Below are 25,629 nucleotides of genomic sequence, written 5' to 3'. Positions count from 1 at the left end.
ACTTTGAACTGCCTTATTGCTGAAATGTGCAATACAAATAAACTTGATTGATTTATTAATCCGATTAATTGGGTCCTCTTGAGGATATTTAGGTCATTTTACTTTTGCCTCAAGATATCACATATCTTAAATAAATCTGTTAAGAGTGCAATGTGAAAAAAAAACTACAAGTGTATTCAGATCATGTCTCTCTTTATAGATTTTTTTTAATATATGAATTATGCAAGTGTGATACAATAAAAGAAAAAAAATCTAGAGGGGATTTGTTTGTTACTCTACTTTGAGAACAGCTGCTCTGGATAAAGATATCTTTAAAGTGGATATCAACTGTACCATGTCAAAGTAGAAAAATATAAGATTAAGAAAAATCTTAACTTTCTACTTTTATAGCCAATAGCATGGCTGCTGGTTAATTTGCTTGTGGGCTCTTTTTACCTTCTGCCTCTGAAAGTTATGCAGCAATCACAATTTTAATGAGAAACTAAAATGAGAAGCAATGTTTTTTTTCCTCTGGCCAGAAGTAGTATTTTATCTCGCCGAGCTATGACAGCGGACATAAATATGTTTGAATTTAACGTCTTTTCTCACAAAGGAGTGCAGTGGAAAGCTGTGTTAGTCAGCTGGTAATAAGATTGAGGCTGATTTGTTCCTCCTCCTCATCATCATCATCATCATGTAATAATGCTATGTCTGCGCCACTGCTCCAAGTTTTACTGGAAAGTCTAACTTAAAAACCAGGCAGAGATTAAAAAATAAATAAATAAAAAAAGACACCAGTTTACCCTAATGCACAAGCCCTTCCTCTGGAACAAATTTTACCCAGACATTATCTTAATGCCTCTAAAAAAGATAACTTGAATTGCCCCTTTCAATCAAACCCAAGATGAGCATAAAACTTGCAATGTACTCAAGACAACATTGGGCCCTTAATTCAAAACTAAAAATCTCTAAACTTGCAATCCATGATGTACTGGATGGATGGGGGTATGATTGTTGAAGGTGGTTTCCTGCAAATAACTTCATGGATCTGATGTATGACTTGTAAAATTTTTCCACATCTTCTTTGCCTTAATATTGACTGATGATATTAGTCAATATAATATAATGCTCACTACCTGGAGCATTATAACCGGTTTGTTGGTCGGAGGTTCGCTCAGATTCCCATGTGAGACCCACCCACCAGCTAATATTTGCATGTGTAGAGTTAACAAATTTAATAAAGAATGGGAATATTTCCCATTCATTATTCCTTGTTTTAATTAATTATGCTTTGCTAGCACATCTGTTAGTATACAGGGCAGGACCATGAAACTATTAAGTGGTCAATTAATTCACCTTTTTTTTTTTTTTTTTTTTACAAAATAAAAGGTTTAGAGAGTACAATAAATATTGGAGGTTGTAGGATTAAAATGCTTCTGAAATTACTTGGGAGGGGTGGGAAGGGGTGAAGGGGAGGGGGGTTATTTTCCATTCTTTTCTTCTGTGCCCCTGTGAAAAAAATGACCCCACCCTGGCCCCCCACTAAGTCTGGTCTAAATACTGCCACTGAAAGAGAGGACTAGTGGAAACAATCTAATTCTGGCTGGGCTTGGAGGATGTTTGTGTGCCCCGGGGGGCGCTGCCTCTTCCTCCGCCCCTGGTCCTTCAGCTCTCTGAGGCGCCAGAGGAGAACCCGACCGCCCCCGAACCCTCCCACCCCGCCCGCCACCAGTGACGCACTCTGCGGAGGAAGCAGAGGGAGGGACTTCTGCAGTTCTTACGTTAGCGCCATGCCTTGATATGATTGGTTCTCATCGAGCCTTGGGCGTCAGATGAGATCGGGACGGAGAAAAAAAACGCAGTAAAAATAGAGCAGAGACCCAAAACTCAAGACTAATACCCATTTATTTGGGATGGCCGTGGATGTGGCGTGACGTCCCGGCAGGCTGGGTGTTCGGCTGCACGGAAAAACACGGAGGACAATCCGTGAGAATTACTGCAAAGGAAAGGCAGGGGAATAAGCAGGACTGTCCGGATTACTCTCGTTGGAAAAGGGAAAACAAATGAGGGCAATTTCCAGGGAAGTGAGGATGAGCTGAACGCCAAAAAAAAGGAGCTGAAGTGTTTATATGGAAGTGGATGGGGAACATTAGTCCGGTCCTGGACGGATGTTTATATTCCTGGATGACGTTTTAGATGCATAAAAAAATCCCAAAATTCTCCACTCAGGACACACTAGTACAGCACGTCCCGGAAAACCGAGCCAGTACACCGGGCATCAACACGGAGATCCGCCGTTCGTGCCGATGCCAACGGCAGACTGTAGCTTGTTCCATCATGGCCGGATCATGAGGTGTTTGACTTATCTGCTACTGCTTCCAGAAACACTGAAAAAGTCCAAGAAGCTCCCGGGGAGGCTGCCGGCATGTTATGAGATCCTGACTTTATCCCTGTCGAGCACCAAGAAGAAGCAGCAGAAGGAGGAGAAGACGACGAAGATGGCTGCGGAGTTGTTCTCTGCTGCCGGACCCAACAGCACCAACCTGGCCAACGGCACCACGGTGGCGGATGCGGAGAAGGCTAAGGAGGCGGTGTGCCTGGCGAACAGCGGCGGCGGCGGCAACGGCAACACCGGCGGCCTGAGCAGCGGCAGCGCGGCCAGCACTCCAACCAGCCAGCAGAACATCAACAACAACAACGTAGATCCACCCAGCTGGCAATGCAGCCACCCCACACTCAGAGAGAGGTAGAACCCGCTGCTCAACCTGGGCTCTGAACCAACTCTGGGCTCCTTACTTTTGAAGCAGTATTACAGTTTTAAAGCAGTGTAATAATAAAGTTTCTCTTTAAGTACTCCAGAGGTCTGCAACCTGCCAAGTGGCTCTTTGGTCCGTCCACAACGGCTCTTAAAAACTTTGTCTAAAAAAAAAACGATAAGCAAACGTCTGATTTTTTAAAAATAAATGCAGTTTTGTTTTTTTGCTTGAAATAGTTACATTTAATTTTCACAACAGAATGACAAAGTGCCAGTCGTTTTTTATGCGCATCTACTTTTCTTAGACCACAAACTATATCCAAACATCAACATCATCTTAAGTGTTGCCATAATCTTTATGTTTTTCTTTGTATTAAAACCTAAAAATGGGAATAAAATGGTTGGCCTTTAAAAATAACAGATTTCAGGTATAAATATTTACCATAAATTCAAAAGTTCAGGTAATAATTGTGGCTCTAAATCTTTTGTTTTTGTGGACTGGAGGTAAAAATGGTTCTTTAGATTGTAAAGGTTGCAGAACCCTGAAGTATTTAATAAAGAGACAACAGCAGGACTCTCGTTTTTATTATGCTCTAATAATAATGTTAGATTTGTTTATTAAGGGACTAGAGGTGATGTGGCAGTGTCTACAAGAGAGACGTTTTAAAACAAGGTTTTGCTCGTATGTTAAAGCAAATAAAAAGTTAGACTTTTGAATTCTTAGCCACAGTATCTGAGTGACTACTGTGGCTAGCAAACAGCAGTCTGAGTGAATTCGTCCTTGCCTGAACTCTTAAAGGCTGCCAACGTTTACCAATCTAGCTCAAAAGAACACCACAGATCGTTATCAGAACAACTTGGAAGCGTTTATATGAAGTTTGTTTTGGATGGTAGTCAGATCAGATTCTGGACAGGGAGGGTTAGCCTTGTGATATTTGTTTGGTCATGTGACAGCGAAGCAGCACAGGTTTGTGGGATGCTTAACTAAAACAGAGAATCAATGTAGGCAGTACGGTTGCTTTTACACGTCAAAAGAGTAGAAAAATACGTATATATAACACATCAGCCATCACGACAGTATTAATATCGGATGTTGAAATTGATCCAAATTTTCAGATTGGTGCATCCCTACTTTTTTACATGCCTTTGCTTTAAATATAAGCATACTTTGGAAACAGAAAGTGCATAATTTAACAGTGAGGCTAACTGGCATCTGTAACTAACATGACAGCAACTGGTGTTATACAATCCTGGGCCTAACTTGTGAAACTTGGTCTTTCAGGAATGCCTTGATGTTTAACAATGAGCTGATGGCTGACATTCACTTCATCGTGGGGCCCCTGGGGGCGTCACAGAAAATACCTGCTCACAAGGTAAAACCATGTGTGTGATTCACAGCCATTTCTGTTCCTTTGTTGCCTTTAATAATAAAAAGCCAGGTGTGACGAATGCATCTCCCGTTTTCCTCCCAGTACGTCCTGGCCGTGGGAAGCTCCGTCTTCTGCGCCATGTTTTACGGCGATTTGGCCGAGGAGGAGTCGGAAATCCATATCCCAGATGTGGAACCTGCTGCTTTTCTAATTCTGCTGAAGTAAGCCACACATGACCGATCAGAGGCCCACATCACAAAGCGCAGTCAGCGTCACTTCAAAGCGCGTCATTACTCATCCGAACGAAGCTAGGCGGAGGCTAAACGCCAGAGGTCTGGGAGTGGAAAGCAGAGGCAGCGATTACGCTCTGGAAATGCTGGGCTTCTCCTCACTCCTTAGAAATCCTCAACCATCGTTTCCCATCTTCAGACACATATTAACAGAAGTTATATCATTTAATGTAACATAGCTTTTTTTTTGCGCTTAGCTTTGAATAATAGTGTATCACCTGTTGATGTTGATTTTTGTAAAGTAGTTGCATAAAAAGACATTTAAATTTGATGTATTTCAAAGGGCAGTATCATATAAAATTGACTGAGTTTTACATCATGTTATAATGTCATCAAAAACATGCCTGGGGTGTTGATTGTGTCATGCATGTTTAAGAAATCCTTTAATCTCCAATGGCAACCATCCAGCTTTGCAAAACCCCAGGATGGACCTAGTTCCGCCTTTGGGACATAGCTCCTCCTCAGAGCTGCAGTTTATCATAATGTCTATGACAAACAGTTGTTAAATGTTTTTTTTTTTTTTTTTTAAAGAACTGAAGTTAACAGTTAACTTCGGCACTATGTGCCTGGAAAACACATTATTCTGCCCTTTTAAATACATTTTTGTAATATAATTCAAAAAGCGAAACTAATTTTATAAATACACTTAACACAGAGTTATATATTTCAAACATCTAGGCAAGAACCACCTACCCGACTACAACGTCTCTCTGTTCCTGGCTTTCTAACCATATAGTCAGACAGACATTTAAAGAGGAGCAGCAAAAGCAAATGCAGTGGTTTAGCAGACCACTGCATTACTGTCATGAGACTGGCATTCAGCAATACTCTTCAGTCAGAGGCCTGTTTGGATTCAATGTAATACTGACTGCTACTGCAGATCCTTTGTAGAACACCTTCAAGATACTTGGATGATGTGAGCTAGCAGAACATTTCATTTCCCTTTATACACAGTTAAAGTAGTTTTGAATTGGCTCTATTTTGGCTCATTCTGATGATCCTAATTGCTCAGGTAAAAAGAAACTCGACTCTTCTTTTTTTTTAAAGACATTTCACCTCTCATCCAAAAGAAAGGCAAAGGCATTTTGGATGAGAGGTGAAATGTCTTCAAGGAAAAAGAGAAGAAGTCCAGTTTCCTTTAACTTAATCACTTAGGATCATCATGACAATCTGGCCTATAGTTAAGTATTTCATATACAAAGTATATTCACATAATGTCTGGCTTGAATATTTATTTATTTTTTTTGTTATGAATAATTGCATCAGTTTGCCATTGAGGTAATGTGACACCGCCGAGGCTGTAAGGAAGCCCAGGTAGCTCTAATGGCAGCTTTCAACTCGCCTGTGATGTTGGCTCAGATGTCTCATCTTCCTCTTAGCAACACACCATACGTTCTCTAAGGAAGTTCAGTCAGGCCACCATTTTCTAGCATCCCTTTTACAAGAATGTGAACAATCAGCTTTTTCCTTGTTTGATCTTGTCTGGCTGACCCTCTGTGGGGATACGAGAGGCTCGACAACTGAAAAGTCAGCAATTCTCTTCATGACAGTGTAGGCCGTCACATTTCTGTATTAATAATTTTTCACTTGTTTGATGTACAGTAATATTTAGATTTAAAAAAAAACTGAATTTCTGGTTTTCATCAATGATCAAAATTACCAGCAATAACTGCTTCAAATATTTAACTTTGTTTATACTGAATGAGTTCATGATTACTTGAATCAACTTTACTATTCTATTATAATTCATTTACTTCATTTATTTAAGAAAAAAATCGGATAGCTAAGCTAACCAAATACTGAATTTGATGCACAAGCCTATTTTTGTTTAAACATAAACTGATGAAATTAAATAGAGTATGGAACCTCACACAGTCATTTTAAATAAATATTACTTTTGTTTACAGTAGGGTCGCACCAATATGAAAATTGGGATTGATATTGATACACGATAATAATGCTGTTATGGCCAATAACCGATATTTACTGATATTATATACATTTTGCCACTGTTTTGACAGCCTTGGAGAAAAAAATGACCAGAAACAGACAGCAACAAGATGGAAATAAATATCGGTGGTTAATAAAATACAATATATTTATTGAACCCCAAGGGGAAGTTGCTTAGTATCGGTGTAGTTTTATTTATCGAGGAGATACCGATGTTAGTGCCGATATATCGTGCATCTCTAGCGTACATTCTTTTCCTCTCAGTCACATGATTTAAACAGAATTTCACTATTGTTTGAATAGAAAAATTGGTTTCCGAATTAAAAATAGTTTGTGAATTGAATCGTGACGTTGAAAGCTGGAATTGAATCACTACACACTGAAAGATTTGCATCTTTCAGCACCTACATAATCTTAATTTCGTGATATTTTTTCTGCTCTCAGATACCTGTACAGCGACGAGATTGACCTGGAGGCAGACACAGTGCTGGCCACTCTGTACGCCGCCAAGAAGTACATCGTCCCGGCTTTGGCCAAGGCTTGCGTCACCTTCCTGGAGACAAGCCTGGAGGCCAAGAACGCCTGTGTACTGCTCTCCCAGAGCCGGCTGTTTGAGGAGCCGGAGCTGATGCAGCGCTGCTGGGAGGTCATCGACGCCCAGGCTGAGCTGGCGCTGCGCTCGGAGGGATTCTGCGAGATTGACCTGCAGACGCTGGAAATCATCCTGCAAAGGGAGACGCTCAACACGGATGAGGTGGTGGTGTTCGACGCGGTCATGAACTGGGCTGCGGCGGAATGCAAAAGGCAGGGCCTGGGGCCCACCACGTGCAACAAGAGGAACGTCCTGGGCAAGGCACTGTTCCTGGTGCGGATACCCACCATGAGCGTGGAGGAGTTCGCCAACGGAGCAGCGCAGTCCGACATCCTGACCCTGAAGGAGACGCACAACGTCTTCCTGTGGTACACGGCGGCCAAGAAGCCCACGCTGGACTTCCCCCTGGTGCCGAGGAAGGGCCTGTCCCCACAGAAGTGCCACCGCTTCCAGTCGTCCGCCTACCGCAGCAACCAGTGGCGCTACCGGGGCCGATGCGACAGCATCCAGTTCGCCGTGGACAAGAGGATCTTCATCGCCGGGCTGGGGCTGTACGGGTCAAGCGGCGGCAAGGCCGAGTACGCCGTGAAGATCGAGCTGAAGAGGCAGGGGGTGACCCTGGCTCAGAACCGCACCAAGTTTGTGTCGGACGGTTCCAGCAGCACGTTCCCCGTATGGTTCGAGCATCCCGTCCAGGTGGAGCAGGACACGTTCTACACGGTGAGCGCCGTGCTGGACGGGAACGAGCTGAGCTACTTCGGTCAGGAGGGCATGACGGAGGTGCAATGTGGGAAGGTGACTTTTCAGTTCCAGTGCTCCTCAGACAGCACCAATGGGACGGGCGTGCAGGGAGGGCAGATCCCAGAGCTGGTGTTCTACGCCTGAGCTGCTGCCGCCACCTTCTAGCCTTCAAGCTAATGTAGCATTCAGACATTATGTTAACGTCACATTAACTAGCCTACGTAGTTCCTCCAGAGACTATTTTAAAAGCAACAGGAGCTGTTTTATTCTATTTAATTTAAGGTTATTATTATTTTTTTTTATTTAAGTGCTGATTAAAGGTTATTTACTCTGCTGCTTGTGTCGAAGGGCTGCATCTGCTGTGGAAACCAACACTCATACTGTGCTTATGTAATCAAACCTGGAGTGAGTAGAGACTGCTTTAAGACGTAGTTTAATACAATGTTGTTCTTACAGTTACAGCAGCAATATTCCACAAGGAGCGACCTTAATGTAGGGTTCTGAGTAGACATACAGGGAGAGACGGAAAGCTCTTCACTAACGGTGGCTTTGCACTTCAGAGGACGACCTCACAAACATTTTGTGTCTTTTGTAAAATACAATTCAACTGTTAGCAGCTTGATGCTGTTAAAAACCTGATGTGTTCTGTCCAAGAATGCTTACACACCTCATAATAAAATGTTAAAGTTCTAAACAGATGCAAATCTTTGTGTTGGGGGGACACAGAGGGGGTTATGGTGCCCCCTGGTTAAGGAGGCATAAACTGCAGCCTATCTTAGTGAAAAGATCGATCACTCCATCAGAACACCTGATCATCTCTGATTAGAATATTGATGAAATGTTCATTCATCTCAGTTATTTTATTGAAACAGTGATAGAATATTATTGTAGTGAAGGATAATTAGCGTCATGTAATATTAACGTGTTAAACCTTTTAGAGTAATCGTACGTGTTAACAGCTCTACCTTTTATACATGTATTAAAATAAACATATTAAACTATCCAAATAAACAAACAATTCAGTCCCTGAAAACAACACAAGTTTCTTATTAGCTTTTTCCCTCCACTTCCCATTTCTGGTCTAATTTGTGCCATCTATTCTGTAACATAGGCTGATGTTTGTGGTTCTGACATCAAGCAGTTTGAAGCTACAGTGCCTTGTAAAAAATTATAGAATGCTAAATGAAGAGGATAAAGTGAAAATCAATACCTATAGCTGGAGCATTGATGCAAAGTTCTTTAGCCAGCATGAGGAAGGTTTTTCCCAGCACAAACACATTCACCTGTGAACACAAACACATGAACAACTTGTTAGAAAACTGATTAGACATGTGAAAACCTGGTACTGTTAGATCCTCCTCCGTCTGTAACAGACATTTATACAGTATCGACTAAGCCACTGAACCCGCCCAAAGCCACAGGCAGACTTCTAATCTGGCTTCAGACCATTTGGTCCACCAGTTCCAGTGTTTGTGTGAAGCAGACTGGAAGCATCTGATACAACCTTTGCTTCCCAGACTGGTTTAGCAATCAGATTATGCAAATGGACCAAAGTGTGAAAGCATTTCACATGAACATGACCGATTAAAAACTGAGCTCTTACAGAATTTGAGCTGCACTCTGTTACTGCACCTTTTCCCTGCCAGCAGGTAGAATTTCCACATCTCAACTAGAAATCTCAATGTGCCCCATGGTCAGATTGCACACACTTCTTCCTGAATGAATGTGGACTGCTGACATTTCAGCAATATTCAGTTTTGATCATTTTATTTTACCTCTGATTGATACAATGACCCAAGGCCTCCTTCCGTATGAACAGAGCTCTACTTCTATAACTCTACAACAATATGACCTTTACAGACGTGAGCCACGCATGAAACAGGAAAAATGGTTTGTCATAACTATGAACATTCTGATCTCCAATGTTTAACATTTTAAACTTCCACTATCCAAAAAGTTTGAAGAGTTTTAGAATGTTTCAGGTCTTGCTAAAATCTACGAACCATCAGAGAATTTGCTCTCTGGTGGTAGCTCCCACATAACCACTCTTTAGGCTCCAGTTTAGTCCATGGCCTGGGAGATCACTGAGGTAGTGTTACTCTTCCATCACCTTCATTTCTCCCATGATGAAAACCATCTGTGGTATATTACAGCTTCTTCTGTAATCTTCAAATGAAATCATTTTTTATGTTCACATTCAAGATTAGGGAATGTTTCCAACACCACACAATAAAGCGATCGACTGTATCTTTGGACACAGTCCATTGTTTTTCCCTTGCATGCCTGAAAACAGCAGTCTTCAGAGTACCTCCAGCAGATGACAGGCCCGATGCATTTAATAATACCTGATGGTATTATGCATGTTTTGGAGAGATCAATCAGCTCCACAATATCCAAAATCAGAATTTAAAAAAAAAAAACTTTCAAGAAAAGTAAGTTTTGGAAGAAATGAAAGAAAGCTACTGTCCCTTGCACTGAACTATTCCAGAGCACAAAATATGGCAGTCAGTCTTTGGAAAGTGTATAATATTAAGGTGGCAACAAGCATTAAAAAAGCTAATTATAGCATTTTCTTAAAGAGTTCATATTTGTATCTTAAAGGGCCCAAAGGTGAACAAGAACATTACATGTTGTTGCTGTTGTCCTTGTGGCGCCTCCTGCACCAGGGATGTCACAGCTAAGCAGCCTCACTCCACAGCTGTGCGCACACAAACTTGGCGGACGTTTTATGCTGGATGCCATTCCTGAATTAATTATCCCATAATTAATAATTATTATTATTCCCATAATTATCGCAGGAAGGAACCAGATTTGAACCAGGAATCTCCAGGACCACTTCTATTGAGCCTCTACGACTCGAGTCACTGCTGACCACCAACGTGAGAAAATAAAATCTCAACTTTAACAATACTGACAAATGTTACATGTTTAGATACATGGTTAGTTAGCTTTTAGAGGGATGTTTGCACTGCTTCAATCTCAGCCATTTGGTTTGATTTTTTTTTTACTGTTGAACTGAGAGTGAATTCACTCTCGGTTAAAAGAACTGTCCACTGCTTAGAAAGTAAAATCACTCATTAAGCAGTGTCCCCCCCAAAAAATTGAAAAAATAAAAATCAGCTTCTGCAGAGAACATAGTCAAAGGAAGGGAGGATGAGAAATATAGGAAGTTAATTAGTCAGTCAAAGTCCTGTACAGATGAATAAAAAGTAACAGGCTAGCACATATGTAATTAAAAAGCAAAGATACTGAAATAAAAATCTGTTTTAGTTTTGCAAACTTGATTAAAGTTGCAGTGTGATGAGTGCCACTTCATAGCACAATCAAGTAGCCATGTTAACTTCAGTTGTTATAAAAATGCTACCTATATCAAATGACTTAAAATAAATGTTACCTTGTAATTAATTTAATGCCTTGAAATTGGGCCTCTGCCTCTAAAAAAATCCTGCTCTGATACTTCACCTTCAGGAAATCACCACAACATTGCTAAAAGTTTAATAGAGGAGCCAAGTTTTTACCAGCGTTCACTGAGAAGTAGCTCCTATAATGAACTCAGCAGAGTTGCAGTTCTACCAGGTGTTTGCTAATTGCTGCTGGCTAGTCTGAAGGGATTGCAAGGGAGGAGTGTTCTGTGAAGCGGAAGCTCGGAAACTGAAGGCAGTGCCAGGTCCAACCAGGTGTTTAACACAGCTTAATGGTTGCCATGGGAAATTAATGGATTTCTCAAAAACGAAAGAAAGAATCAAAGCAACACGAGCTTTATATCATCATAACATGATGTAAAGCTCAAAAGTTACCTTATAATCTGCTCTCTTCTCTACTGGAAGCCAGAGCTGAGATTTCTGAACTGAAGCGATTTGTGAGAACTTACTTCTACCTGTAAAAACCTTGTTACTGTGTTCTGCTGTGTGATGCGTCTTCCTGGGTAAACCTGATAAAAGTTTCTAACAATAGTCTAATCTTTAAGAGACAGACATGCATGAGGATCTTGACAAGTTTCATCTGGTCTGCTCTTATTCTTCAAATGGAAAAAGGCTGAGCTGGTCAGTCCTTTATGTACAGGTCAAGTAAAAGGCAATGAGTGGTCCAGATGTTTCAGATCCATTTTGTAATGCACATACATATGCATATATAGGTGAGAGGTTACCCCACATGATGGTAGAATCAGACCAAATGACGCAAAATACAAGAAAAATATGATTAGTGAGATCTTCACCACTGAAGTCCTGAGATACTGAAATGATTGTCAAGCAAAATACAGTCGTCTACTGTACTAAAAGCATCGGTGAGATCCAGCAACATCAGGAGCCGACTGTGTATCTACAGCCAGTAAATGAGTCAACATCATTGGAAATTCCATTTCTGGAAGATGATTTTCCCCGAAATGCAGACTGTAGCAATTCAAATCGATACAAAGTCGTTAACTAGTCTCCATCTGAGCTGAATGTACTTCTTCAAAAAGCTTTTTTTTTTTTTTTAATAAAAAGGCAACATTTAAAACATGTGTACAGTTTGTTAGACATCCAGGCTGGGCTTATCCTGTCAGTTTAATCACAGCATAAAATAACAACATAGGAAAAAAAAACAACCAGCAAACAAACAATTCAAAATAAGACACAAGAATCCAAAGTAGAACATATTTCTTCATCAAGCCACAATGAAAGTGAAGTATGGGAGCAATTCAGTGAGAATCCATAACAATATACCAGCTGACAGAGAAATGGGTTGAACTCCCTCAAACCTGGCCTGTGTAACTCGGTGTAGCAGTAAACCAAACCCTCCAGAATTCATTATTTGGAGTATTTCTTATGTTTTCATCCCAGCTTTGAAACGCCCTCAAAAAAGCTAGATGCTTTCAGTTTCCTGTCACTGATCACTTTGTCAGCCTGAGATGATAATTACTTGATTGTGCAACAAATGACACTATGTAGCTGGAAAACAAATAATACTGCCACTTTAAGAATCTGTGAGAAGGTGAATCTGTGAAGACTGAACTCTGATGCCACTAAACAGGGTGAGGGAGGAAAGAAGAAGAAGGATACACAATAAAGTCTGAAAATACTCAGATTTTCCAACCCTTTTTGTTTTTCCATACCAACCATGTCAAATAAAATCAAAGTCCAAACTGGACACAAAAAACAACAATGTTCCCTTAAGTTATTTAGTCTGATAAATACATCCTCATGCTGTTAAATGAATCTCTGACGTGCCATTTTGTTTGTGGCATTATTAAAAACTTCAAACATCACTCTCACTGATAATTAATAAATTAAGGGATCAAAGAGTTTCTTTGAAACTTTGTGGAGCTGATGGAAGCAGGAGGAGCTGTGTGGGTGGAACTGGGTGAAGCCTAGCGGGGCAGTACAATCGTCTGCGTCGGGACCGCCCATCACAGATGTTTCATTGTGTTTCAGCCCACTGGCCATCCAGAAGGCTCTGCGGTAAATTTGTCCCCCCAAACCACCCTCTGAAACGACATACTGATGGATACTGTGGAATAACAAAGGGACAGAGCCACATTCTACCGTCTTCCTCCAGAGGTAACAGAGTTAGCCCAAAATTAAGACTTGTGGCAGAAGGGGGGGCTTCAGTGCTGAAATCTGGAGCAGAAGGCAGCAAAGGCTAGAGAATAAGGTCATGACCTCCAGTGAAAGCTCTGCCATTCCTTCAGACAATCTGCCCGGACCTCCTGGTGCTTAAGGAGGACCAGGCGTCCAGGCCAGACAGATGGATGGAGTCTCACTGCAGCACCCTAGGGAGTCAGCAGGGACCCTGGATTCCAGCAAGGAATTTAGACTCAAACGTGGAAATGGAGACATATGCCAACATAAAAATGTCAGCATTAAAAACTGATCTTTACAGAAAAAAAAAACAAGCCTTTGGTGAGTAGCAACCTCTAAAGTACAAAGAATTAAAAAAAACCAACAAAAAAAAAAACATTTACATTAACTAAAATCTGTTCTTACCATTATTCAAGAGAACAAAAATCAACTCTCTGTTTGATCAGCAGGTTAGAAAATTAAACCAATCCACTGAGTGAACACGAACTGGAGGAGGCAAAGATAAACTGAAATTAACCAAAAATACACAACTCTCTGATGTTTGGACTATGTTACTGAATAAATTTTATGTTTGATCATCCTTTATTTTAAAAAAAGACCTCAGTTATGTTTTGTTTTTTTTACTAAAAGAAAGTCATAGTTTAAAAGCTTAGTTTTAAAGTTTAAAGTAATACATTGTGATTTCTTTTCATTTGGATTTTTTTTTTTTTTTTTTAGGATTTTCTGCATAAAACTTAACACTTTGAGTCCAACCAATCAGTATAGACAATGTTACAATGTTTATGTCTTGTAAACATTTACAGATTTAGCACAACATAATCTTTTTAGATATTAATGGCCATTTGGCAATATGAAAGTACATATTCTATTTTATTGCTTCTTCGATTAAAAAACAACAGTAAAAAAGGGGCTGCACAGTGGAACAGTTAAATCTATTTAACCCTAAGACTTAGCCTCTTTTGTTTCAATGCTTTTTAAAATGATAACATAGTAATTGTACGGTAACATAATCACAAGAATAAGGTCAGTATTATGCTAAATAAATAAATAAATAAATGGAAAATTTAAGAGGCGATCATACAGTAAAGGCATCCTAAAATACCTAAAAAACCCATACTGGTTTTAGGAAATATTGTGAACCAGAACTTTAAGAACTTTTTTATTTTTTTTAATCAAATGTTTGATCTGTATTGACCCTGAAGAGTACAGAACAACCTAGGAAAGTAACTTTCACGTGGAATGGTTTTGCTCAAAGCATGTCGTGTTTTAGAGTAGCCCAGGCATAAAACGGTTTGGGTCATTTACAGGAAGTCTTAGAAGTTGAAACACACATCAGACAGTCTGAGTCATTTTGTACCAAAGAACGAGGAAAACATTCAGTTTGACGACGTACAAAGCTGAAAAAAAAAAAAAAAGAAATAACAGAAAATAAAAGCAGTTGTAATTGAAAAGTGGCAGTAGCTGTGTTTCCATAGCACCTGTGGAAAACTGTCAACATTCCGCTAATATCGACAAAACACAATTTCGCAGTTGCGATGGTTCCATTAAATAATTAAAATCACACATGAATAAGCTTGTTCACGTGACAAGTGTCATTAAAAATTAATCATGCCACGCCATGTACTACTTCCTGTCTTCTTCCTCGTGGTTTGGACCCGTGGCATCATCCGGCTGCTGATCATGTGACTTGTGTGATGTGAAAAAAAAAAACAGTTTCCATTGCAGTTTTGCTAAATAAACCAATTTCAATACGGCCAAATGTGAAATTGCGCAACTAGACGGTCAATGGAAACGCAGATACTGATTGAGCGGATTGGGATGAAAACGCCTGTATAGTTTCATATTTTTATTTATAAGAAATGTAATCATTTTACAATCCTGAGCCACTGTAAGTTGATCTCTATCACATAAAGTTGCAGTGATGATGCTGACGTTTGTGGCAAGGGAGAGCTTGAGTTCATCCACCGGCACATCCAGTCATCCGGAGATTTCTTTGCACAGCAACAGGCACAAACGCAGAAAACGCCTCACAAAAGCTGCAGAAGACAGCTGATATTTAAAGGAAATTTTTTTGATGTGGCGCAGTCATTCAGATAATGCAAGAAAGATCAAGTGGCTTGGGCGTGGATCCACTAAAAAACACAAGTAGTGGAATGGAACTGGCCCACAGCTGCCCAAAGACCCAGCATTAATCACCCCCCTTTCAGCCCCTCGCCACAAAAAGACAACCCTCACCCTCCAAATACCAGGGTGTATAAGGTGGGGGCTGGGGGAGGGGCCGCCAGCTACTGCAGGACAGCTGGGAGCATAAAAATAAAAGCTCCTGACCAGCTGTGACTCAAAGAAATGTCCCACCATGACCACCACACCCTCCACTCACTGCAAATCGGCTGCCATTAAATATGTAGACTAATGGAGGTTTCTAAATTTACACACACACACACCTCAGGTTTTATTGCACAGAACAGACGTGTGGCCGAGCGGTGAGGAAGAGCTGCTTTTAGGCACAACCTAGTGAGGGGCTAGGAGCCAGTTTCTGCACTTTATGAACATTTGTTGGCAATTAAACGGAAAAAGAAATAGAGGAAGCATATGTTTATTTTTAGAGTTAAGCACGCTGCGATTGTTTCAGTAAATCATAATGGAATTACCCTCATATTGGTTAGTCAGCCTTGTAAAAGCCAGAAGAGGAAAACATTAGCAGTTTACATGTATTTTAGAGCAAAACAAAATGTAATTTTTTATCTTTTTTTAACGGCACAGTAAAAAGATTCTATTTGCCACAAAAGCCAATGGTCACAAGTCAAACTGATTTCAAATGCGCTGCAAAAAGCACAAAATCTGACAAGGTATTTTTCTAAATCTAATTTATAGTGCAAATATTTCAATGAAAACAAAACCAAAACTTGCATAGCAGCATGTTTTAGGTCAATAATTCTGGAAAATTGATGAAATGTTAAACTTCCAGTGGCAGGGAAATGACCTTCAGCCCCACAGAGCCGGAGTGCTTCGGATAGCGTTTCACTAAAGTTAGTAGATGAAATCAGGTTTACGTATTTACTCCTGTTACCGGCTAACATTAAAACGTGAAATCATTTTTCACAGCGCTACACTGATAACATACCTGCAAAATGTCACTGAGATCCAGCAGCATGTCTGAGGAAAAAAGGTCAAGGCAAACAGGATAAAAGGAGGGACACAAAAGGTTGACCACAGATGAGAAAGGGCAGCTGAGGCTGATGACGGCTTCACTTCAATATTTTCTCTGAAACAGTATTTTGAGAAAATAAATGGATAAACATTCCTTTATCATACACTCTGTGATCTTTACATCCGTAGTGTTTTCTAATGAGAGCAACACTCAAAGCAGAGCAGTTCTTTTAAGCAAGGTAGTGGAGGAGTGATGACTTGAACTCATCTGGACTCATTAAAATCAACGCAGAAATACTTTTATAAACCCAAAGGATTTTAGGATTTGCATCTATAATCTACAACATAACGGTTGAAAATGAAAAGGATTAAAGTGAAATCACCCTAAAACAAACCAAAAAGGAAGTTGAGCAACTGACATAAAGAACGTAAGGAAGATTTTCCTGAACTCAAAGTGTTACTTTCGGTGCAACTGTCTGGCAGTCCTGTACAAATTGGGATTAATTTTAATTTCCAACATCTTTAAAAAAAAAAAAAGAGACGGAGAAAAAGAGCCAAATTACATACTAGTCTGAAAAGTGTTTCAGACTAGTCAAAAAATCAAAAGACAAAAACACACCGCAACATCAGCCTCTGGATGTCTCTTCCTCCTGGTGCTCAGCTGGCGCAGACATTTGGTTGCCGTGGTTACAGTGTCTCCGTGGCGACAGGTGCACCTGTCTCCAGGGTGTCAGGCTGGATTAAAGAGGCTCCTCTGAAACAGGCCTCACAATAGAATTAGCAGGCGTGCAGATGAGATGGAAAACATAATCCCGGCACACGGCACCTGGAGATTAACAGACAACCTGCAACCAATCAGGAGAACCAAAACCAGGAGAACCCTAAACACACATCTGGGTTCTGCTCCTCAGCACAAGGTCCAGTTTGATGAGTGGTGAGCTTACAGATGTTTATCTTAATGTCAAGTTAGAACACATTGTTCTAAGATGTAAAACAAAAAGCACAGCTGTTCATATGAGCAATGAAAACCTTTCAGGTAGATAAGACCAACCATTTAGCAATCAAGTTTTAATGTTTCTGCAAACACAGCACAGACAACACAATTTAGCAAAGCCTGGCTCTTAAAGGCAGTGGCGCAACTGCACATTATTCAGGTGGATGCGAATCGCCCCCCTATCTCTGAAATCAACTATGAGTTTCCTTGGCTTTGTTAGTGACTATTGTCTTGCTTAATCCACACTTTAACCCAAATGTTCCACCTGTACTTTGAACAGCAGTGTGACATTTATGTGCTTATTAAGGGGGCAGTATTATGTAAAACTTTAATTTTTCAGCTTTATATCATGTTATTTCCTCATCAAAATCATACCTAGAGTGTTGCTTTGATTCTTTCATCCATGTTTAAGAAATCCTTCAATCTCCCATGGCAACCATTGGGGCACGGCTAAACGCTCGCTCTCACAAAGCTCCGCCTGTTTCCACAGAGCTCCTCCCTCTGAGCTGCAGTCTCCAGCCCAGTTTCCGCCTCACAGAGCACACCTCCCTCCCCCACTCAGCTCCTCCAGACTAGTAGCAGCAATTAGTAAACATTCACTGGAAATGGGAGTCTGCTGAGCTCATCATAGAAACTACGCGTCAGTCCAACTCTCCAAAGAGCTTTTGTAAACGCCATAATGGAGCAGCATTGTTGTGACATGCCAAAGGCAGAGTCAGAGAGTAGGAGCTTCTTAAAGAGACATAAGCCCAATTTAAAAGCATTTGAATTGCAAATTCAATTTTCTTTTAAGTTATCTTTGACATATGCTATATTTCATAGAAACTAAAGGTAGCAGTTACGTGATTGTGCTATAAAATGACAAGCGTTTGATGGAGCTTTGCAGCACCATCATCTGAATAAAATGTGAATGTTTAGAGGTAGAAACTTATGAGACATACCACAACTGTACAATTATTTACGTGCTGAATTTCCCTCAAAAGCCAATGGTCACAATTAAAAAAAAAAGAAGCAACACCTCAAGCTGAAGTAAAACTGTGTGACTGGACCGGCTGTGAACCAGAGCGAGGCATGGCTCTGGTTCACAGCCAGTCCTGCTGGTTTACTGCCGTCACCACAAAACAATGCATCACAGCATCACTGCATTCCTCCATGCAGTACATTAAACCCAAAATGTGCTTCTTCTTTTGAAACAAATGTCATTGTTCTTTTAAGGGTGAAAAAGCAGCTGGTCACAGCAACATTTTTATCTGTTTTAGATTACAAAGATTTGTTATATATGAACGCCTCAGCACAATTGCTACCAAAAAGTTGATACTATCTATCCATCATGTTTGTTACAAACTGCAAAGCCTTGACCCATCATTCCACTCAAGTGAACTGGCCTTCTTTGTCCACCAGGAGGTTGGGACATTGGTACACTTTTATTTGTGAGGCCTTGCTTGGGCTGCTGCCCTCCTACATCATGATCTAATCACACAGAGAAACATTGATTCTCACTCTGTGTTCAAATGATCATTTCTTGCTCTCTGTCCCATTTCCCCACAAAGAATTAGGAACAACAGTCTTTGTTTACTCTGCTCTGTTTACATATGTTGCAAAAAGACTGGAAATTAACTAAACTTATTTCATTGAGCACTTTTAAGTCCAGACAGAGCATTAGAGGTAAATTCTTAAAATTGTGACCGTTTTTAATAATTATTTGTATGGTATTTTTAACTGCGTAACTATTTGTGATTGTTGTGTAACCTTTGCTGCCTCCTGGCCAGGATTCTAGGTTTTTAATCCCAACTGGATTTTCCTGGTTAAAGGAGAAGTACAACATAACTTTTTTGAGCTTTACATCATAACATGTTATTCCCTCATCAAAAACATACTTGGAGTGACGCTTTGATTCTTTCATGCATGTTTGAGAAATCCTTTAATCTCCCTTACAAACCATTCATCTGAGCAAAATGCCTGGGTGGACCTAGCTCCGCCTTCGAAACACAATTTCCAAACTTCAGAGTTTCCGCCTCCCTAAACACACCTGGAGGATCCTCAAAACCTCCTCAGTCCTCAGTGGTTCAAGGTGTTATCCTCTCTGGCCTGGCATTTACTAAACGTAATATTTGTGGAGATCAAAGAATGACCGTCACCGTTTACACTAACTTAGAAGTCTGAGGAAGTCCAACAAACACTCAGTAGTTCTCTAAGTGCATCTACTATGCTACTAGCTTAAACAAAAACAACCATTTAGAATATGTTTGATTGTGGCCTACAATCTTTATTTGTCCAAGCTCCAGATTTTCATCCAGAGGTACTTCTTTCATTTTTCTCAAACATACCAACAATGTGTGGGACTCTGTAAACAGAAGTCCTTAAGATTCAAGAGACTCACTGTTCTGAATGCAAGCGGTTCCAAGGAGGAACAAAACGTTCAGATTTAGATCAAGGCCACAGCAACCTGCTGATGTTAAGCAGCTCTTTCCTCCCCCAAGAGCAAGCCCAGTAGCATCCCAGTTCAGAGATTCTGCGTTGCTTGGCCTCTTTTAGTAACTGGGCTGAACGCTCTCATTGAGGGGATTTAAAAATAGCTAACGGAGATGCTGCTGGCCTTCTGCAAGAATGTTCCTCTTAATCGTCAAGTCAGATCGGCAAGAAGTTCAAAGTGCTTGATAGTTATTTCTACTGGATAACAGGGGAAGCGGCAAAAAAGTTAGCGCTATAAAGTTAAAAGGAAACGCAATGAAGAAGAACAAAAATTGAAGCAGAACTGGCTGTGTGTGCATAATCTGTCTGAGGTCTAAAAATGGATCTGTGTTCCAGACTGTTGAGCATCTCTATGCTGTTGGTGCTCATTAAATTCAACTCCAGGTAAGACTGAGCCTTCCTCCTCCTCCTCCTCCTCCTCCTCTTCCTTTTGTTTATGTCCTGATCATCTCTACGACTTCACCCAGCTGTGGAAAAAGGAGGAGGGGAGGCAACTATTTTTAACCACAGCCTTACCCCTCCAAACATGCGTGAACAGATAGGCCTGTGGAAACGAACCCACACAGAAACACAGACACAAACAGAAGCTGAGTCAACAACGCAGCAGCAAAGGCCTCACAGTGCCTGCTCCCCTCTCTTTCATCAGAATAACAAACCCACCGGCGGTTGCGTAACCCAGTCATCCTCACAGGCCAGGCGGGTCGGGAACGGCACGGCAAAGACACTCTGAGCCCAAATGTAAAGAGGTTCTATGTTCATCAAGAAGTCCCAAAGTTCTTCCTGTACTTTGAATAATAATAATAATATTATTATTATTATAATGCTCCGCTGTAACATTTAGGTTTGTATTAAGCCAGCATCTTTTGGAAAAAAATTTTAATCTCTGACAGACAGCTCATGTTGAAGACAGCTCAAGATGTCAACTACCAAGACCATTTCTAAAAATATTAAAATTGAAGCCGTGGAATAAACTCTACATGCAAGAACATCTCACTGCAGTTAGAGAGGAGTGGTGCATACACTCCTCAGATAGACCTCAGACTGTAGGGTGTTTCATTTAGAAATGTTTCTGATGATATGTTCTGGTTCTGGTATTTGCTTGTAAATTTTTGCTTTTCCATGAGAGAAGATGGACTGAAATAGTTTTTTATTAGATCACAGAATATACTCATCAACACATAACACACTTGGTTACAGAAAGGATACGAGGCGTTCCCTCGGTGCGGCAGACCAGGTAGATGCAGGCGGCCATCATGTGATCAGACTTGCGGCCGCGTGTCAGGCTTTTATTGAGGGCCATCTTGTAGAAGTTGAAGGCCGTGTCCAGGCAGTGCTGGTTCATCTGGAGCTGGTGGCCCAGGGTGTTGATGTGTTGTTTAGCTGAAAACACAAAACCACATATTCAGAATAATTACAGACGAAGACGTTCTACTTAAGTGCTATAGAATTTGGAGACACAAAATACATCAATTATATCACCGCAGTAATATCAATGGGTGCAATATTAATATTGTGAAGGACTGCTTGCAGTGTAATTATTGTTGGCTAGCATATTCCACGTGTTATGAACTCGCATTTTTCATGCTAACATAAAATTTAGCTCTTTTAGGAGAAAGAGGACACTTTTTCAAACTACGAAATATATTGAAACTTTTTTTTGATAGTCCAATTCTTAGATGTAGCTGGAAAACCATTCAGCAGTTTTTTTATGAATTAAGTAACTTTTGGAAGAAAGTAGCTTCACTGTATTTTATTTCAGGATACCAAAGTACAAGGTGATTATAAAGGCACACCAAAATATTCATATTTTGTTTGTAACAAAACTAAAAAAATAAAGTGTTTTAATTAATGTATCATTTTCCTTTTACTTGTCGCATCATTTCACAATGATGTGACATGTTGTGCTGATATGACATAACCTACAACCCAACGTGATAAGTTTAAGTTGAATGATTTATTTTATAAAGTGAATATAGATCTAATTGCTTAAATTAAATAGTGCTGCTTAAAAATCCCCCCCAAAATATGAGGCTCTGACTTTGCACAACTGCAAAGATTACACGAGTTCTATTATGAGTAAATACTCAGGCTCTAATGAGCAGCAGACTCACTCACTCACTCAAACACATGTTCCCCATCTGCAGACACACACAGACTCAGGTACAATAGATGGAGAGCCAGGTCAAAGATGATTGCACTAAGTGCTGCCAGTAAGCTGTGGTGTGTGTGTCTGTAGTTCATGACCTCATGTGTGCTAAACAGGTCACTGAAAGTTAACACACAAAGCCAGATGTGTGACCTTACTGAGTGGGTTGTCTGAGAATGTGAGGGACTGGGCTCATCATGCTGAGTGGATGTAACAACGTGTACGCTGCGTCAGACAAACAAACGTTATCACAGCTTACTCAAAACCACGTCTGAACAATCCTTCAAAGACCCTCGTCTTGTTCACTTCAATTAATCCGTCCTGGGTTGCAATAAAATATGTTTCTACTGGAACATCATATCTGTTGGGAGTCCCAACGGAGATGTTTGTTTTATGTTGCTGCACCTTTTCTATCAATGTAATCAGTCCTATGTATGTAAAGCGGGGGGAGGGGGGGCTGTGTGTTGGTTAGTGTGTATTACCCAGAAAGCAATTGGGCACAATATCACAACACCAGCACCATAAGTGAAACAATGACTGGGACAGTCTACTATATAAAGTACTCAGGGATCATTTCTTTGTTATTATAGATACACATTTGTAGAATATGGAACAAATTGCGTCTCGTGTTGGTTCAATACGGGACGCTACATTTAACAACCAATTGCAAGACGGTTCCATATTAAGTCTAGATACGATGCCAATGAGGATGGTTGTTTTTGGGGGTTTCCGGGAGATTATAAAGATGTTTAAGTTTAATAATGCGAGAAACCACAATTTTCTTTTAATTCAGTCAGTATATACCACAGCTGACGACATAAAAAACAACAACAAAAAAATGATTTTGTTCAAATACAGCACATGAAAAAAGAAACATGTCAACCCCACGATACAAATCAAAACACAGGTTATGAAGTAAATGGCCACCTATAGTGAATCGTTAGTCAATTAATTTAATCGTTAGTTGATTAATTGTTAGTCCCATCTATAATAAAAATCAGTATCATTAAGTGGATTATCACTTTTTGCTATTACTAATTAACTACAACAGCTTGGTGTGGAAATAGAGTTCAAATAAATCACATTTTCCCGACACAGAGAGGCTGATTTAATATGTTGTAAAGTCTAGATTTATGTGTAAATTTGAATTAGATTTACACAGATCAGGCTTTTCTTTTTTTAGCTTTAGTTAGTCTGAATTGCTAATTCCAAATGTCTGTATACACACATTTCAACTCACTTGTGTAAACCACATATTTCCTGAAAGAGACGAACATCAAATCAAACAAACATGATGAGATTAGAAGATTCCAATCATTTATGCATACTGGAGTTATCTGATTTTTACTGAAGAGCATGTGGTTTCTTGATGTTTGCACAAGGAAGTTGGAAAACTCTGTCTAATCAATGAAGGCACCTTAGACAAACTAATAGGTAATGTTGACAACACTCTTCAGTGTGGATGCTACTATTGAGAAAAGACACTCAAGAAAAGAGCTAGTAATTTTAAGGATGTGAGGTGTCTAAAAATCAAATCAGAGGAAGAACAGAAATATAAGCAGTTGACTGATCATCAACCTTCAAAAAGCCTGACCTGCAGTCCCGCTATTTATTGGTTTTTATTAAAGCCAAGAATCATCAAGCAAAACTAACAAACCTACAAATGGTACAATGTAATGTATAAAGGCTCCACACTGAACCAGCTGCTGTAGATCCAAAGCTAATGGCAAAGATGGTTCCTCATGTCAGAGATGATAAGCAGGAAGTGAAATCAGCCTGCAGCTTTAATTGGAGCTCCTGGTCACAGGTTCAAACTATCAAAGCCCAGAGCTGAACCATCAGCATCTGATGACATTTACATGAAGAGGAAGTAGGACACTGTGATGGTCTCACATTTACTCATCTATCTGACCAAGTCAGTCTGGGAACAAACATACAAATGAGCTAAATAAAAACAACAAAAAACAAACAAACATGGCTTTTAGGGAAAAAAAAATTAAAGAAGGTAAAATAAACAGCACATGCACAGTTTAAACCTGGGATGGGTATTTTGATATGTTAGGAGCTCAAGGCTGTTTTTCACTTGATGTTGTATTGGCAGCAGATGTATGGTGTCAGTACAGCTTACAGTGTCCCCTATTGCATATATATATATATATATATATATATGCATTTCAAACTCTTCTAAATGCTGTCAAAGTCTGAGTAGACCACTACTAGGGAACCACTACGGGCTGATGGTTTACCTTGTTTTGGTTTTTGATGAGGTAGTAGATAAAAAGTTTAGTTTTACATAAAAAACTAAAACCAACAGTTGACTGACTGGTGATGGACTGGGTCCAGAAACACTACATTTTATCCAATTAGTTAAACCGTAAAACGTCGTCGTTAAACACTGAAATGTTTGTTTTTAATGTTTTTTTCACTCTTTAGATGTCCAGATGAAGTTGGTATTTAAAGTCCTAATTTCACACAAAAGGGACACTTCTTTCTCTTCTGTTCTTCTAAAGGAATCCAGACCACATGTGTAGTTGAAAGTTGATCATCGCATTGCAAACTTTTCCCCAGTCCATACATTCCCTATTCACCAATGGCAACACACACACTGTCTAAAGTAATCCCCTGGATCCTTGAATGTTTTGCTGTTACGCAGCGCCGGCAGCAGACTGATGGCTCTGTGACTCGGTTAATGAGTCAGACTGAGCAGACACTGGGAGCAGCCCAGAGTTTCTCTTTGCCCTGTAAAAGAGTTTAGCTTGACTGAACTCAGGGACTCAGGAAGTGAGACTTAACAATGAATAATACTAAAGAACCCTGAAGAGTTAGGAAGGAGGAGAACTGCAGATATACACAAGTTGGCAATATATCTGAGTCATTTCAGATATTTCTACTGCAGCTCCATTTCAGACTCTAAAGCTTGTTTCTCACTAAAAAGAATGGCAGCACAGGTAAGGTATGCAGAGAGCTGCATTTGTATGGCTTGTGGTTGAATGGCTTTTTGTCAGAGGAGACCCAGGGCAGATATGCTAGGCCCTATTATGCAGTGACATCTATGGAGAGAACGAAACGCAGCATGTTCATGCAAATACTACACTTCACCAGCATGGTGGTGAAGCAAGACCAAACAATCAACCTTCCACTAAGATCAGATCATGATGTAAATCTGTTCATAACGTATTTTACTGCAAAATCCGAGGGGTTCTGTTTGACAACTGAAGCTTTGTCCTCACTGGACCGTCAGCAGGACAATGAAAGACCCCAAACGCAGCAGCAAACCTGCGACAGAGTGGCTGACAGAAATGAATCAAGATGTTCCAACAGGCCAGTCAATGTCTGGACCTCAACCTGATTGAAATGAACAGAGCTGTGCAGAAAGAAACGTCTGCAAATGTCTGAATAAAGAGTGGGCTGAAACTCCTGCTCTCTGATGGAAGACACTGACAGTTATTGCTACCAGTGTGAAATCTGATGTGTGAGTTTATATACTGAAGGTTAAACTTAACTCATTTTACAACCTGTTAAACCCCAGGTCATTTTTATTGATTTTATTAATTTGTCATGATATGTAAAGTAACATAAGTGAAGGAATGCACATTAATTCCTATAACAGTATATATGTAGCAGAACCT

At 40.2% G+C, this 25,629-nt stretch overlaps 2 protein-coding genes across 3 annotated transcripts in view; one reads left to right on the top strand and one right to left on the bottom strand.

Annotated features, from left to right (window-relative positions):
* Nucleotides 1-21,244, bottom strand: part of LOC106964503 (transcription factor IIIB 90 kDa subunit-like) — a 60,424-nt gene extending 39,180 nt beyond the window's left edge. The window contains exons 1-3 of one of the 2 annotated variants that reach the window (XM_015060059.1): nucleotides 21,061-21,244; nucleotides 16,363-16,394; nucleotides 8,888-8,960 (exon numbers count right to left, since the gene is read on the bottom strand). In XM_015060059.1, the coding sequence (XP_014915545.1) occupies nucleotides 8,888-8,960; nucleotides 16,363-16,394; nucleotides 21,061-21,196 (241 nt within the window). In that variant the 5' untranslated portion in view covers nucleotides 21,197-21,244. Of the gene's footprint in view, nucleotides 1-1,760; nucleotides 1,851-8,887; nucleotides 8,961-16,362; nucleotides 16,395-21,060 lie in introns of those variants that run through there. The other variant, XM_015060060.1, reaches the window with a different exon arrangement.
* On the top strand, nucleotides 1,824-8,370 carry LOC106964504 (BTB/POZ domain-containing protein 6-B-like). Its single transcript, XM_015060061.1, has 4 exons — nucleotides 1,824-2,725; nucleotides 4,017-4,107; nucleotides 4,207-4,325; nucleotides 6,789-8,370. The coding sequence occupies exons 1-4, from the start codon at nucleotides 2,286-2,288 to the stop codon at nucleotides 7,819-7,821; spliced, it is 1,683 nt and encodes a 560-aa protein (XP_014915547.1). The 5' UTR covers nucleotides 1,824-2,285; the 3' UTR covers nucleotides 7,822-8,370.
* Nucleotides 21,245-25,629: the final 4,385 nt, after the last annotated feature.

The sequence above is a fragment of the Poecilia latipinna genome, unplaced genomic scaffold (assembly GCF_001443285.1).
Source record: "Poecilia latipinna isolate Pla-1442-1.1 unplaced genomic scaffold, P_latipinna-1.0 Scaffold1683, whole genome shotgun sequence".
In the NCBI taxonomy this organism is placed as follows: domain Eukaryota; kingdom Metazoa; phylum Chordata; class Actinopteri; order Cyprinodontiformes; family Poeciliidae; genus Poecilia; species Poecilia latipinna.
Note: the sequence above shows the minus strand (reverse complement) of the source record. Positions and strands in the feature narration are given on the sequence as shown.

Excerpts from the sequence above, each read along its gene's own strand:
- LOC106964504 (XM_015060061.1), top strand. The coding sequence starts at position 2,286 with ATGCCAACGGCAGACTGTAGCTTGTTCCATCATGGCCGGATCATGAGG. Across the intron at positions 4,108-4,206 it reads AGAAAATACCTGCTCACAAG|TACGTCCTGGCCGTGGGAAG; the intron begins GTAAAACCATGT and ends TTTTCCTCCCAG. Across the intron at positions 4,326-6,788 it reads GCTTTTCTAATTCTGCTGAA|ATACCTGTACAGCGACGAGA; the intron begins GTAAGCCACACA and ends TTCTGCTCTCAG.